The sequence below is a fragment of the Bactrocera latifrons genome, unplaced genomic scaffold (assembly GCF_001853355.1).
Source record: "Bactrocera latifrons isolate USDA-ARS-PBARC rearing strain unplaced genomic scaffold, ASM185335v1 scaffold_236, whole genome shotgun sequence".
NCBI lineage: Eukaryota > Metazoa > Arthropoda > Insecta > Diptera > Tephritidae > Bactrocera > Bactrocera latifrons.
The window spans coordinates 21,667-38,409 of record NW_017535919.1 but is presented as its reverse complement, the minus strand read 5'-3'; the positions used below and the strand labels follow the sequence as shown (position 1 = coordinate 38,409).

Genomic DNA, 16,743 nt, shown 5'->3' with positions numbered 1-16,743 from the left:
AAGTCGGTTGTTCTAATATACTTTAAAAAAATTTAAATAGTTTCTCCATATAATAAATAACCACTATATAATAATTTTTATTCGTACTAAATGTTGCTTGTTTTAATTTAAATGCCCAAAAATTGTTATTTTGTCCAATCTGGCCATAATGGAAAATGTTATAAAAAACGCTAATTTTGAGGAGCTCTCACACTGGAATAAGTTTAACATCCCTTTCCCCCTGATATTATCGTATCTTTCCTTATTTGTTGTATTGCGCTCTTGTTATTGCCGGGTGATTCTTTAGCTCCCACAGTTTTTTCCTTTCGTATGCTAGAAGGTCGATTGGAGCATTGCCGATTATAACTAATATTGCGTCGCCTGATACTGTTCTGTAGGCTGATTGAACTCTGAGGGCTGCGGTGCGGTATACTCTGCAAACTGCCTTATGCCAGTTTTCCTTTTTAAGCGCGTCTGCCCAAATGTCGTCTACATTAAAAGCTTTCTCTTTTCTTGGCTGGGGCCTCCTATGCTAGCCATTAATCGGCTCAGTTGAGAAGTGATCTTCGCTGCCTTTCCTGCGGCGTGCTCGATTTGTACCCAGAATGTTAGTCTGGGGTCCAGTCTTACGCCTAGGTAGTTTACTGGTTTTTGTGTCCTAAGGACATCCGTAGTCGGGTGCATGCTTATCTCGAGAGGTATGTGCTTTTTTGGTAGCAGTAGTAACTCTGTTTTCTTCGTAGCGAGCTGGAGGTTGTGTGTCTCAAGCAATGCTTGTGTCCGTATCATCTGAGCTGGCTCAGCTTTTTTCGCACTTCTTCTGTATCCCTGGCTGTGATTACTGCTGCAATGTCATCCGCATTACTTTTCGGACGTCTAGAGTCGCCAGCAATACTATTCTTTTGTAATTATGCCATCTGCGCTGCGGGGCTTCTATGCTTTCTATGACGCATTTTATAGCTAATATGGTTGATCTGCCGGGTCTAAAGCCGTGTTGTCTAGGGGACAGTCCTCCAGCTTCGTTGATAGCTGCTTTGAGTCTGGATTTAAGTAGGCTTTCGTACCGCTTTTCCGCTGTGTCAAGCATGCATAATGGACGGTATGCTGATGGCGTATTTTCCCTTACTGATTAGTACCAGCCGTTGCTTTTTCCAGGGTTCAGGGAATATTCCGGCTTCAAGGCAGGCGTTGTACATATTCAGTAGTACTCCTGGGCGCTCTGCTGCGATTATTTTGAGGACTTCTGCTGGGATCCCGTCCGCGCCGGGTAATTTGTTGGTCATGAGCTTGCCAGTGGCTACTTGCAGCTCTTCAAGGGTGAATTGAGGGATTTGCGCAGTACATAGAATTTGTTCTGGATTCCTGGCCTTTATTTCGTGTGTAGGGAATAGTGCACTCACGATGTGATCCATTTTGGCAGCGGTTATGTCAGGTGGCTTTGCTCGAGCGCCAAATTTTTTCATCACTATTTTATACCCTAGCGCCCAGGGGTCTCTGTTTATATCTTCCCGTAGTTCCTCCCATTTTGTCTTTTTACTGTCGTCGATGGCGTGCTTCAGCTCCATTTTGCTGCTCTGTAATGCTCGGTTTCTTGGGGTGCGTCTCCTCTGCGCATGGATCTCGTGTAGGATCTGCGAAGGCGGAGGCATGTGCGTCTGAGTTGGGCGATATTTTCAGTCCACCAGTAAACTGCTGCTCTACGTTTGCTGTGGGAAGCCTTGGGCATTGATTTTTGGCAGGCTTTAGTTATATTAAGCATTCTGTACTCAACTGTTTTTCTTGCTATAAGAGAGGGGTCGCTAGATGGGTTCTGCTCGTCTATTGCGGCGATTAATTGCGATGTGTCTAGTTTCGAGATATTCTACTTTCGCGTTCCACTATTTTTTCTGAGCTGGCAGCCGTTTCCTCCAGTGTTGATCAAGAAAGAGATGTAGTGATGATTGCTGCCAGTGTAATCCTCCAGGACTTTTCAATTATTTATTGAGCATGCCATGCGTTCTGTTTATAGGGTGATGTCTGGTGTGGTTTCCTCGCATAGCGGTCTTCCGAACGTGGTTGCATTTCCCGTATTGATCACTATTAGACCTTGCCGCGCAGCCATTTCTAAAATTCGCTTTCCTCTCGAATCAGTGTTTGGCATACCCCACTCTATGGCTCTGGAGTTTAGGTCTTTGTCGATAATCAATTGACCTTCTATAGTCCTGGCTGTTTCCTCTATTATGTCGAGCTTTTCTTGGAATTCCTGTATACTATCGTTTGGCGTCAAGTAGCAGCTAATTACTGTAAAAAGGTCGCACTTGGTCCAGACGAAACCGTTGCCGTTCCCCTTACTTACAGCGGTGGCGTTACTCTCTGGTGGTAACCATATAGCATGTACCATTCTACTTCTTTTTGTATTGGTCGCTTATGATAATTATCTCGTAGTCGTTCTCCATCACCATTTCCGGGAGCAAGGCGTCAGTGACCTTGCATCTATGCATGTTGGCTTGAAGGATCTTCATCTGTTTCGGTAGTTCCTATATACCGTTCATTTTGCGGAGCCCGGGAAGTGATCGGCTTTTTCGTGTTTAGCCTCTTCAATTTGTGCCCTTGTTGGCCGCATTTTATGCAAACCCCTTGTGCTTCTCTATCGGGCCCTTTGCAGTTCCAGATTAAGTGCCCTAGTTCGAAGCAACGGAAGCACCTTTTGGGGGTTTCCCAGCCAATTTTGTCGCATCAGTGTGTCTGCCCTATCCTGGTCCAGCGTTATGTATGCCCTTACCTGCTCTCTTTTGTTAGGAGCTGTTATATTAATTGATAAGTCTTTATTGGGGTCCTGTAGCGCTTCTTTCACAGGCCATGCTACTTCCTCTTTTGTTGTGAGCGAGTCGAGGTTTCTGATCTCTATGGCAGCCTTAATTTTAAGGTCGGCCACAGTTGCAGTCTCTTTAAGAGTGGACTTAAGTGCCTCACAGAAGCTGGTCTATATGGACTCTATTAATAGGCCCCGGCTCTTGTTTTCTGCTTCCTTAAGATCTACCTTACTACGGATATTCCTTCTGCTGGATTTATTATAACGGCCTATGTTTGTCGTTTAGGCCTATTATGTCCTTTCAGACTTGCAGTGACGTTGTTCACTTGTTGAGTCTTGTTTGCGTTTTGGGGCGCTTTTTCCCTCGTTCCTTCGTTTACTTAGGTCTTTCTCGGTTTCTTAGGCAAAACTTCTTGCCACCGGCCGTCGTTTTCGTGTCGTGGTCGCACTGTTTCTCGCGGCTCCACAGAGCTTGTCGTACGGCGCTTCGAGGTTGCTGACTCGGGGGTCGTGATGCGTCTGCATAGATGTGCTCGCCTTTATTCGTTTTCTGCAGTGAGCCAGTTTCTGTGATAGCTCTTTATGACGTCGAAGAGTTCGTCTAGCTGTGCCGTTCCATGCTTGACGTCCATGCTGGCGTTCTTTTGTTTTGCGAACGCCAACTTCATTTTTTGCACTAAACCGTTGTACTTTTCTAGAGATTCCTTTTCTACTAGTCTCATTTGGGTTACATACTCTTGTTTCGGAAAGTTTGGAATTCCTTCTTTAGTGGCTTCCCTTCTCCTTGTTTTTCCGGTGCTGGTGGTGTGACCGGATTCTCCCTTGAGGCTGTCTTTTCTCCATTTTTGTCTGGCTGTTTTGGAGTGGCGACGAGTACGGGGGATCTGAGTACCCTACTGCTTCTACGGAAGACTGTCCCGTATTCCTCTTCTTGACCAGCTTTGTTCTGATTTTCTTTCTGTTGGGTTTTTTGTTGTTGTTGTGGTGTGTTGATTTTTTTCTAGGGGGTCTCCGCTTGTTGTAACAGCGGGTCTTAATTAACCCCGTGGTTATCTATGCAAGTAGGGAGGTCACGCGAGGGTTGATATAAGTCCTTATGGGAGCTTATGTTCAGAGCCAGGTTCGGGCACGAATCAGGAGCTCGTCTCAACTGAGCCTGTACGGCCAAGAAGTTTTGGCGACGTGCATTGAACGTACTTGAAGACCTGCCATGGTTTTAACGAGACGGAGGTGAGAGCAGTATTAGCATGCAAGCCATTTCAGTAAGATGTCACTCCTATCAATCTGATCGGTATCGGTTTTCCAGTACACCATAATCAGAATTTTACTGGTCTCAATTCTGATGGGCTCTTGCCCAAGGTCTTTCGTCGTCTTCTGTTTCCTCGTCGCTTTGCTGCCTCCCTCTCTTTGGTAGGTGAGGGTTGTTGACGCTTATTTTAAGACGGCATCTTCTCGCCTCTTCGTGGGAGGTTTATTAGGCGCGTGAGGCGTTTTGAGCCAAGCAGTCCTCTCCTGCAGCTCTTGGTCGGGGGCTGCGTATTACTATTCGCAGCCAACCTACTTAGCGTAGCCAGTCCAGTATCCGCCAGCTGTGACCCCGGTAGTAGCCTGATCTCAGCCTTACGGTTGTACTAAGAATTATGTCTTTTATTTTTGATATACAATACCTTGTTCTTAATTTCTTTAGTAAGGGAAAACTGAACGAATTATAATGAATACATATTTATAGACTAGGAACCTGGTTTTGGGGTAGATTTCTAATTGTTAGGTCAGCTTTTTGTAGGTTAAATTAGTTGTGAATGCCTAAGATTAGGTTATTTACAAATATAATGACCTTATGCGGTCTCTATACCAGGACGATGTTAATGGTTATGGGAGCGACTACTCACAGCATAGCGGGGTGATCTATAGCCGGTATTGGCTTCTAGTAGGAAAAAATTACGGTGATCTTTTTTAACGACCTTACTTTTGTATTTCTCTTTCATGTGACTTGAACTGCCTTACCACAGAAAGGCTTGATTTATATTGTTGTAATGTATGCTTTCAATTATTTGCAAGCCTTATTGCTTTGCTCGACTTATTTAAAAGTGGTTAGCTTAGCCAGACAGACTTGTTTATAACAGTTTCACTCTGGATTCTGAATGGTATCATATGAGATAAAATATCTTTATATATTTATCGTTTAATTTATGCCTTTCACTAAACTCATTAGAGTAAAAAAATTATCAGCTATGGGACCAACATTCTTGTAAACATGTTTGCCATAAACATGTAGTCGCCTACATTAAATTTCATAACTTTAACAAGTAAACTCAATCCATGCTTATTATTTTCAAAAGCTATTTTTAGTATATTCACAATATTGTGCATTTCATTATATTAAATATTGGTCATTCCATCCACAATTTACATTCCTCATTCGTTCAAAGTGTTTGTCAAAAATGCAATTGTGTACGCTGTTCTCCGAAATTTACAAATAGGTTACTGAAAAGCTTAACGTACACTTCCCAATTAAACAAACCACGCTTTACTGTGGCTGACGCATTCATAGATATCTATGTGATTCCTCTGAGTTAGATTATAATAATTAGTTATCTAATAAGATATAGCATTTTTGTGAAGCAACTTTTGTTAGTGTAAGTCATAAAGCATTTTGTGTGTTAATAATAAGTAAATGACAAAAAATGTTGTTGTGTTTCAATCAGTTCAATTAAGGTTTTAAGGTAAAAAAAGACATTTTTTGCGAATCTATTTCTTAAATATGGATTGAGTAATTTTTTTTAATTGAAATATTGAAGCATGAGCCGGAAATAAAGCTTCTTTCAGAACGTCTTGAGATAGAACAGTTTGCGGTGTTCACCACAACTCGACTGAGAATTATCCGAAAATAAAAAACTAAGAAAAATTAGTCAACTTATAATCAAATCTTCGTCCCAACGTTCTTTGATATTATTTTTTTTTATTTAAATTGAAAATTGCTAACTTCCATTAAAAAATTCCGCCATTTTGTGGGTGGAAAATAGCTTTAATAAAAAAAAAAATTGAAAAAAACGATATTGTATGTTTAAAAAAATGTGTGTAAAGTTTGAAATTAATCAGTTAAGTAGTTTTTAAATGACAGTGAACACGGACTTTGAAAAAGTAGTTTTGAGAAAAACGCGAGTAAAATGTATGAACTAAACAAGAAAAAACGTTAACTTCGGGCGCACCGAAGCTAATATACGCTTCAGAGGTACATTTCTTTTAGTAACTATTTGTCAAGTTTGTATTGAATCTATATGCTATAGTAATCCGGTCTGAACAATTTTTGCGGAGACTATATTATTACCTTAAGCAGTAATCCATGTCAAATTTCGTGGAGATACCACGTCAAATGCGAAAGTTTTCCATACAAGCCCCTGATTCCGATCGTTCGGTTTATATGGCAGCTTTATGCTATAGTGACCCGATATAAACAATTTCTTCGTATATTACATAATTATCTTAGAAAATAAGCTGTGCCAACTTTTGTGAAAATGCATTGTCAAATGTGAAAGTTTTCCATACAAGAACTTGTTTCCGATGGATGGTAGTCTTTCGATATCGGTATTTCCGACAAATGAGCAGCGTCTTGAAGAGAAAATGACGTTTTCAAAATTTCAAAACTATATCTTATATATACTTTATAGGATCTCCAACACTTCCTTCTGGGTGTTACAAACATCGTCACAAACCCTGTTCAGGACATAAAAAGTGATGAAAAAAATTCTCTATATTGGCAAAAGTGTACATAAAACTTGGTAGAAATACGAGTACCATGGGAACGATTGCATTATAGATAGAATAGATGGGAGTAGTCGACGTCAATAAATTAAAGAAATTGGTGCTTGGGGATATCTGAAGGTTCAGTGAAAACCATTTTAAAAGATAATTTGGTCCTTAGGAAAGGGAAGCACGATTGGTTTGTAAAATCACTAAGTTTTTCAAAAACCGGGTCGCTTCTACGTCTGTGAAACAATGCTTTCCACCTACCAGGATGTCATGAAAGGTTTTACTACCGAAGCTGGAAAGCCACGCAGGTCTTAAAATATGGTTATGTTGACAGTTTCATCGATTGTCGAGGTGTGGTGAGTTCTTCGCCAAATTTTCAGCCAACCTCTCCGGGAAACAGTTTTCAGTCAACAGGCTTGAAGGCTATTCTGGAAATTCATTTTATCAACGGTTTCGAGGATTGAAAAAAACGTTGGAATAAGTGTACTGGCCAAGAGGGATTACAAAATCTTACAATTTTTGTATTATATAGGAAGTAGGCGTGGCCAACGCTCACGTCCATTTTCACACTGATATATAGAAACTAAGAAAATATTAAGTCAGTGGTCGGCATGAGAGGACCTTTCACTGTGTTGGTGAGCGCGAAAAAGTAGCCCAGTGAGAAATTTCAATTTAAATGAAGTAAATTTTATAAGCAAAATTATAAAATAAATTATTGTTCAATAAACGATTATTCAAATCTCAGAGCAAATAATAATAACATAATATAAATATAGCTTAAACTAATGGCTTAATGTTATATCTTTAATACATTTATTTATAAGATTGATATAGATCTTTCTATGACAATTTCTTATTAAAATAATATTTTTTAAATGGGTTTGTTTGGAACAAATAAATTTTAAATCTGAAAAATTTTGTTCACATATACATATGTACATATAAGTAGAGGGAAAAATGATAAACATTTAAATGAATTTTTTTCAATTCAGGGTAGAATGAATCATCCAAATTTGTGATGTCTTTTAAGGGTATATTCCCTATTATCTTTAAAAGACTTTTAATATAAAAGGCATTGCATGTCACCAAAGGCCTTTAGAATCATAAAATATTTCTCGCAGGGCAGGGTTTTGCGCTATAGTCTTGTGTGATGTTAATTCGTTGCTGGCTCGACAACGACTGAGGAATAGAGCGTAAGCGTACTTGTGAAATTAGTTTGCACAATTGTGCTAAAAAATGCGGACCACTGTATTATGTTCATTCCAAATTTAGTCGATATGGGATGGGTAGGTCCTGAGAAAGGGGTTTCAGCTAAATGTGATGAAGTTCGTTAGTTCTAATCAAGAGGTCTTGATTTTTACTCAAGTTACAGCTTGCACAGACAGTCGTCAGACAGATAACTTCTAACATCTGTACCTACTTCGATTAGTTTTAGGTGTTACACACAAAAGTTAGGCGAACCAAACCATTATACTCTGTAGCAAAAGGATGTGAGAACATACAAATAAATGAATTAGAGATTTTTGTCCCTTTTACGAAGTTCGTTTGACAGAAAAAGCGACACTGCTTGGTTGCAATGTACATATATCAGAAATGACACTTTGAAGACAAAATCAAGAATCTGCAGAGCTGCGCTACAAGAAATCCAATTGAGATATTATTAACTGAGCTCAGTTGCCTTATAGTGTTTTACGAGAAATTTATATTATTGAATCGCTTTGTGTTGAATATTTTAACACTTCAAACAGCAAACTTGCATCTTGAATTTGCGTACTATTTATACATATGTGTGCGAAGGTATTTGCATAATTACTCAAGACAAAATGTGGCCAAGGTATAAAATGAAAATATTATCGCGTTATCAAAATCTGGAACCAACCAAATAAATTACTCGCTTGACCATCTTTAAGTTAGAGACGTACGAGTAATCACTTTAAACATTGGCATCTGCATGGAAATGGCGGACGAGTCGTTCTTGAAGTGGAAAATTTGTTAAATTTCAATTCACCGACACATTAAATGCGGCCAGACTTGATGGCGATCTGTCAAGGCTGATTATGTTTACTAAGTTTAAGTAACAATCAGGTATTTAAATGAAATGTGATCACAAATAAAACAACAAATCTGTACTTGCATACACATGTATCAACACATGTCGACAGCAAATCCCAAAGAAACGTGACCGAGAGCGTAAAGAATACGCCGACCACATGCTTAGCATTTTCTATATAAACTGGTTTCGTACATATTAATTATGTTTAATGAACGAAAAAACTTACTAATGATTAATTTATTAGTTGAATATACGTATGTATTTCGATTGCTAGACCACTATATTATTCTGTGTGAGGGAAATTGCATACACACTGTGAGGATATGCCGAAGTACAATGTTCAGAGCTACAGTATTTTCAATTCCCTGAGCGCAAAAAAATACTCCTTCACTGCTTCAGCATCATTTGTTGTATCATCAACCATGAGCTAAAAAATTCCAAATTCAAAAAATAGATTACCACTGCAAAGTGACCTTCCAACATTTTTTGACTAGTGTCACTTGACTTCACAGTGACTTAAGGAGTTCGCAGTAGTATGGGGAGCATGTGGGCTAAAAATTAAAACTATGGACAGGGCATTGCTTCACCTTCAGACCAAATACTATTTTCAGGAACTAATAGAGCAATTTCCACCAAACATATCATTGTTTCGACATTCGTACATATGTTACTCAGTGACAATGAGCTAAATCGGACTACACTGAGTATGTTTCTTTCGCTTCTCAGTGCAGTAACAAGTACCAATGTCGAAGTAAATTATGTCCGATAGAGTGATTTTCGACTTTCCACGTTAGTTTAGACCGGTTATGTTACAACAAACAATCTCTTGTTTTTCTTCTTCTTCTTCTTTAATAGCGTTAACGCGGTTATAGCCGAGTTAATTAGAGCGCGCCAATCGTTTCTTCGTTTAGCGATTTAGCGCCAATTCAAGATATCATGTGCAGCCATGCATACCCACCTGATATCCTCCTCTCTCTCTGATTCCCCTTCAGGAACTGGCATAGCCAGCGTAGCCGCTGTCTCTTAGTTCTTTAAACTTCACATGTCAACGTCGTTGTATAACTCGTATAGCTCATTGTTCTTTCGAATGCGTTATTCGCCGCTGCCAAAGCGCAAAGGACCATAGATCTTGCGCATAACCTTTCTCACGAAAACTCGTAACGTCGACTCATCCGATGTTGTCATCGTGTATGCATCCGCACCATATAGCAGGACGGGAATAATGAGTGACTTATAGAGTTTGGTTGTTGTTCGTCGAGAGAATACTTTACTACTCAGTCCGAAATAGCAGCTGTTGGCAAGAGTTATTCTGCATTGAATTTCAAGGCTGGCATTGTTGTTAGTGTTAATACTGGTTCCAAGATAGACGAAAAATAGACTGAAATCTCTTTTGGTATCGAACGGCTCGATATCGAACTGCTCAATGTCAGTTTACACAGCCGTGTTAAACTACAATCTTTTCATGCTGTCAAAATCTGCTTTAGAATCGATGTAGAGGTGGTGTCGAATCTGATCAGTTGTTGATTTTCCTTACCTAAAGTCACAATAAAGGTCCAATCATCCATTCATGGACCCGCCACGTAAAAAACCCTACCCATGACAAGGAAACAATAAACAATTGGATCAATAATTTCAATGTGCCCGCTTGACTTAAAAAATCTCAGGTGCTCTCTGTGCTCTTTTGTGCTAAAAGAACAAAGCACGGTGTTATTTATAAATTCACTGACACTCACTGAAAATCTGACGAATACATCCGTCAACGGTGGAACCTTGTTCTTCCAAGAGGATAAAATAAGAGAAATTTAGGTCGACTATCAATTAAGTTACATACATATATTATATGTTGGTGTGCGCAAAGTAATTTTTTTTTTTTAATTTAGATTAAATTGTATTGGTTTGCCTTCCAAATATTAGGTTGTCAAAAAAGTCTTGCGGTATTTTTATTGAATTTTCAATTGTTCATTAAATTTTTTTTTTTTTTGATGACTAATGCCCAGCTCTTGACCGGTGCTACGGCTGCTACTATGCCGGTCTCTTTCGACCAATCCAGCGATTTCATCGCAATTTTCGACGACAGGCCTTCCGGAGCGTGGCGCATCTTCGACCACCTCTACACCAGAACGAAAAAGTTGAAACCATCGTTGTGCGGAGGAAATGGAAACTGTATTGGGTCCATAAACTGCACAAATTTTATTGGCGGCTCGGCTTGAGATGCAGTTTTGCCTTTATCGTAGCAGAACTGTAAAGTATGCCGTATTTTCTCTTTATTTTGCTCCATGTTTGCGAGGCTATAACTCACGAACGACTTAAAAGAAACGACAATCATTCAAAACTAGAACAACACGCTCTCAGCGCCAACTAGCGAAAATACCGCAATACTTTTTTGACAACCAATATGTATTTTTGAAACTTTACTTTACTGACTTCACTAGACCTTTGTAGAGAATTCTCGATATTTAACATTTTAAAGAGAAAAAGTAGGACGTGATTAGCCGGAATTTTCGAGAATGTTGTCAGATCATTTTTATTTAATAGACATTCTTTAGTTAACTAGGATTTTATTAACAATAATAGGGTTTCTTAGTTTAATAGTACCAGCGACTCCTTATTCGATATAATTAGTATCGAATACTTTTTGAAAAGTTTACAAAATACCGACATATATTCGACAGCTGTTGTTTCGTGGTAACTTTCCATGCAACATATGAAACATAGAGCGCTACACTGCCTAGAGCTAAGGTAGGAAGAATTCAACGTTTGGTGTTCAACATATACTTATCTGTTAATTTGTACTTCCTGCGGAATAATGATGCCTATGAAGTAAGTAGCTTTAGGATTGCCCATGAAAGTAAAATCCCTTACGAGTCGTCGATTGGTGCATGTCACAATTTTCAGGTGAATATGGGTGTGAGCTTTGTACTAATTAAAAATAATAGTAACCTAGAGACACATTTCCATTCCATCACATAGAGGGTTTTTATAAAATAAATGGTGAAATCGGTGTCATATACTTTGGTGAACTTCAATTTCAGAAATAGTTTGGCGACGACTCTACACTTGAAATAGGTAGATTTCCAATTACCTCATTATAAAGAAAACACGGTATTTTAACTTGTTTTTTCTATTTAAATAATTCACATTATCTTAATACTTAGGGTATCTTTGAATGCACTTCTCATAACTACATTCGTGTTAAAAATATAAAAATCGCTTAATATAGTATAATTATAATACAATTATTGAAACTCCACATCGAAACTGGTAATCGTGCTTAAATAAATTTCAAATCAAACTCAAATTTGTGCGGAGGCATCACAGTTGTTTCAAGTAAACTTTTATGACATTTACAAATTGACAGTTCTTGATTCTCCAGCTAAAAGCTCATTTTCGCGCTGAAAACTAATTGCTTTGTCTGCATAAATAAATAACTACTAAGACTAAGTACAAAACAACAATCAGTTAAGGTAAACAATATCACAGTTGCGGTGTGCAGATGTGCAGTCCAACTGACAGCTGTCAAACTTCTATACTAGGGAGTCACTCTTGACAATTGCGGAACTTGTCTGCGACAATCCACCGTTAGAGATGAAGTTAGTTTTTATGCGTCGCACCATTGTCACTGGATATTGTGCTGGCTACCGTGGAAGTTGTTGTTGTTGTTGGCATAGTAAGAGCTGTGTTGTTTTCACTCGCTTGTCCTGCGCATACGTTCACCGATTTCTCATCGACAGTTGCCAAAGTGACAGCTCCTGTATGCAACAAGTTGTGTGGGCTATTGGCCTCCTCGTAAGTCGGCAAAACAGCGTAGGCTCTACCGGCCCTCACCATACCCGTTGTGGTTGTTGTTCCAGTTGCATGTGGTCGTTGTTGTTGTGCGGCACTCATTGTTGGCAATAATGGCGACATCACTTCAACGAGTTGTGGCTGAGGCGTTGTTGGCTGTGAAGGTAGGTGTTCCTCATTAGTTGTTGCTTTCTCATTTACGTGGAACACGCTGAAGACGCTTGGGTGCACTATAAGGCAGGACTGCGGTGATTTATTGAGCAGCTCCAGAGCAGCTTCGTAAGAAGGCAAGCCGGAGACGAGCGTGTATTCGGGCACGGGATCGTCCATGCCGGGGTGTAATTTCGTAATTTCGCTTTCGTGTCCGTTGCGTGATAGCGTCACAGTGTTGCGGTCTGTAAATGGGAAGAAAGGGAATTGTTATTAGCGAAAAATACTAGGATTTTTTAATATAAGTAAGTTAAGTAAAAGAGTATAAATGTACGGATGTATATTGATACAATTTTGAGGAAATAAGTTAAAGTGTTCACAGAAATAATACTTTGGTTCAAAATTTCGGTATATTTTTCAAGTCAGCAATTAATAGAGGTTGTTAAAATGGCTTTTTCAATCGAGAAGATTTGAACAAATAATTGCATTAGATGCCTATATACTGTTTAATATATAGTCTAGTATTCTCACAAATTTAAAAAATAATCAATATAAATACATTCATACACATTCAGGGAAAAAATCGCTTTATACGCTCTTCTGACGTGCGCTAAAGTCTACGTACTCAATTTGTATTTATTATCAATTCTGACCTATTTTTGACACTTTGCTGTTAATAATTACGAATCTAATTAGTTTTAAGCTGCTTAAATATTGACACTGATCACCTTTTCGCTCTGTCTGCTGCTATGGTTTTAAATTTACTTTACACGACAAATAAATAAATAACGGTATCAAAACAAAAAGCTAAATGCGCTTGCTATAATACCCTTCAGAAGCAACAAAGCTTACATATGTATGTATAGAACTTGACTTGAATGCAGCTACTGTAGTCCCATCTGAACAATTCGTTCGGAAATTGTAACGTTGCGAAGTTTCGTGGAGATATAGTGTCATATAAACAAGTTTTGATGGTAAAGACTTCATTTGCAGCTTTCTAGGAAGAAAAGAATGTGTGAAAAGTCAAAGAGTTCGCGTATATAAAGATAGACGGACATACGGTTATGACTACAATAACTCAGCGGAACACGATGATCATTTACTTATGTATGGTATTTTAAAGGATCTCCGATGTTCGTTTTCTTCTGGATGTTACAAACTTCGTAGCATTCTTCATATGCCCGGTTCAAGGTATAAAAATACGTAAAGAACACAAAATTAATTGAAAGTGTTAAGTTTCCTGCCTTTATGCCAATAAATAAATTAAATATGAATGAATGAGCAGATTACTGCACAATATTATTACAGCAATCACAAAATGTTGAAATGTGTTTCATTAGCCCTTTACTGGCTAATGATATGCCAATATACACAAAGCTAAGTACATATAAGTATGTATGTATGTATGTGACTCACTATACCCACATTAAATGTTAAATCACAGCTCGTTTGAGCAGTGAGATTAATGAAGCGTGGAATTTATGAGTATTGGTCATTTACTTGAAATTGTGCAATGTTTTTCTCCGCTGTTGTTATGTGTTTACTTTTATTTTCACTTTCGATATTCAAATTGACAAATTGTTAAAATGAGAACAATGAGTTGTGGTGAGGATTCTATTGGAGAGGCAATGCGATATTAGCTTTCGCGATAGACTGCTGCAAATAATAGACTGACTATAGGCAGAAACAATCTTGCAAAGTCAACTTGAATCGTATGTGGGGAAAATTATTGAAACTACTATAAATGACTAATGCCTGTCTGAATATATACATATATCGTCGTTCCCGAAATAATGAATCGAAATGGTGAGATTTTAGGGCGGTTTTCATAAACTTGGAACAATGGGTACATGTTAAAATTAAACATGTTTTGTGTGTCGCCAGAGTTGAATTGCTATATCAAGTTAAACTTATGGTACGATTTGCTTTACAATAAATTTTAATTTATCATTTTGGTCTACGACTTTTTTCGGTTTTATGGAAAAATTTGGCAACAACATCACCGTTGAGAAAAGTAATTAACTTTCGGAAAATATACAAATGTTTATTTTATACTTTGGTAAATATCAACAAATAAAAAAAAATATTTAACACTTTAAAATTTACATAGAAACAATTAATTATTAGAAATAAAAATGAATTAAAATACTTAGCAAACATCAAAAAGCCATCCTGGGACAACAAACATACTTACACATATACATATACATATAAATGAATAATATATATACATACGTAACATATAGATGTAGATGTGCAGTCTATATTTATCAATTATTATTGAAAACAAATGCGAAACAATGTGCAAAACAATCATCAACAGCCTTCAAATTGTTGACAAATGAACATGGATTGCGAAACTTGCCTTTCCCCCCCACATAAAAAACATTTAGCGCCTACGTGCTTTCCGAATGTCTGCCATTCGAAAAACTGCGTCACACAAAGCTGATAACCACAAGAAATTCTAATCAAATGAAAGTAATCGTAAATCATAATCATAAATAACATAACTGAATCAAAATGCTGGTGCAAAATGTTAACACACATAAGTACACAGCTGTGTATGTGTTAGTGTGTTTGTGGCTATAAAAATAGCAAACACGAAATTGATAAACAAGATTAATTGACATATTTCTATTTTTATAGTCTTGCAACACATTTTTTTGTTCAACTAACACATGTTTGTAGCACCTAAAACTAATATTGTATATAGGGTTATATAGGAATGTCTTGAGGAAAATTGACATACATACATATGTATCTCGGTGCACAGGTTCCTTCGAAAAAAAGGGAAGACGATTTCGAAGAAGGGCTTAATCGAACTACTGACACGCCCACAAAACACTTTAAACGAAACCTTATCAAGAGGCATAAGTGAACACCAAATTAAGATGTAGAACTGTAATTTAACGCAGCCTAATAGGTGTAATGCACATAACCTTCAAACCATTCAAGCTAAAATAACCAAATTCGCTCAAGACAAATCCTATAAAACCTCTACCTACTGTGAGGATATGAACTCACTGAATACGCAAGAGACATTAAATTTTACACGAATAGTGCCTTTGAGGTAATCCATATATGTATTGTACAAATCGAATCAAAACTACTCAAGCCCCCAAATACCGAAAATGTGCATCCCAGAGCCTTTGCCTCACTTTTTACTTAAAATATCATTCAATTTTTACAATAATTTCTTGATAATAGTAACTATGACCTTATGCCGGATATGTGGGTCAGTGTATGAGTACGATATATATATATACCATATATGTATGTGTGTAAAATTGTTTGGATTCCAATGCTCCTGCCCTTTTGACAGTTGCGAAAGTATTAAATGTTCGGTTTCTTACTTGCTATATTGACTTTCGCTTAAGAATTTCTTCGAAGGCGCGTCGCACTTGGCCAAACGCTTAATCATTCAATTAATTTCACTTTTGACCATTTTTGAAAAAAGTTCGCGTTTTATTACGAATATGCGACCAAAGGCAAGACGCAGTAAGCATTTGCATACTTGGCTTTATTACTGAGTCGCACTTAGATATGTACATATGTTTGTATATGGTCATGGCTTATAGCCAATTGAGTGAGCATAATAAACGGCAAAGACGTATTTGCGTACGCGCGCAACACACATACGTGCTTACATTTGTACAAATGCATGTTGAGAAATCTTTGGCAAATAGGCACACCTGCGTTAGCACCGCAGTAAGCAGCCATACACACGCTATATTGGCATTAAGGCGCATGCCAAGTTTATGTCTGGGTAAATACATGCATATGTACATACACATATGTATTTCCAAGTGCGTATGTGTGCTTGTGAATATAAAGTGCATGCAACTAACCGCTGATTGTCAATATAAATATTGGATTTTCAATGCCTATTGCAGTTGGACAAACATTAATACTCAATAGATACACATACATATGTGCATACATATAATCCATTCATATGTAATACATGCATATTTATGTACATACGTGGCACAAGCATTTAGTGTCGACAGGCGACTTGTTGTTTTTGTTGATTTTTTAAGCCCAAGGTGAGACGCAGACTTACAAAAGTGCGTACAAATTGGTAAAAACATACACACATACAAATATATGTCTGATTTTAAGCTCAATATGAAGTGAAAATACGCGATGAACTTCAAATTCATTAAATGGAGGTATGAGAAAGTAAATAAATTGTGCTAACCAAACAACTTTTTAATTTAAATATTAATAATTAAAT

The 16,743-nt window shown here is 37.7% G+C and overlaps 2 protein-coding genes across 2 annotated transcripts in view; both read right to left on the bottom strand.

The window, feature by feature from the left end:
* The window catches only part of LOC108968982 (glycoprotein-N-acetylgalactosamine 3-beta-galactosyltransferase 1-like), a 19,054-nt gene extending 17,510 nt beyond the window's left edge, over positions 1-1,544 (bottom strand). Inside the window, exon 1 of the mRNA XM_018933405.1 lies at positions 1,456-1,544. Within this exon, the coding sequence (XP_018788950.1) occupies positions 1,456-1,544 (89 nt within the window). The remainder of the gene's footprint in view (positions 1-1,455) is intronic.
* A 10,140-nt stretch (positions 1,545-11,684) lies between these two features.
* The window catches only part of LOC108968999, a 6,920-nt gene continuing 1,861 nt past the window's right edge, over positions 11,685-16,743 (bottom strand). The window contains exon 2 of the mRNA XM_018933439.1: positions 11,685-12,751. Within this exon, the coding sequence (XP_018788984.1) occupies positions 12,165-12,751 (587 nt within the window). The 3' untranslated portion in view covers positions 11,685-12,164. The remainder of the gene's footprint in view (positions 12,752-16,743) is intronic.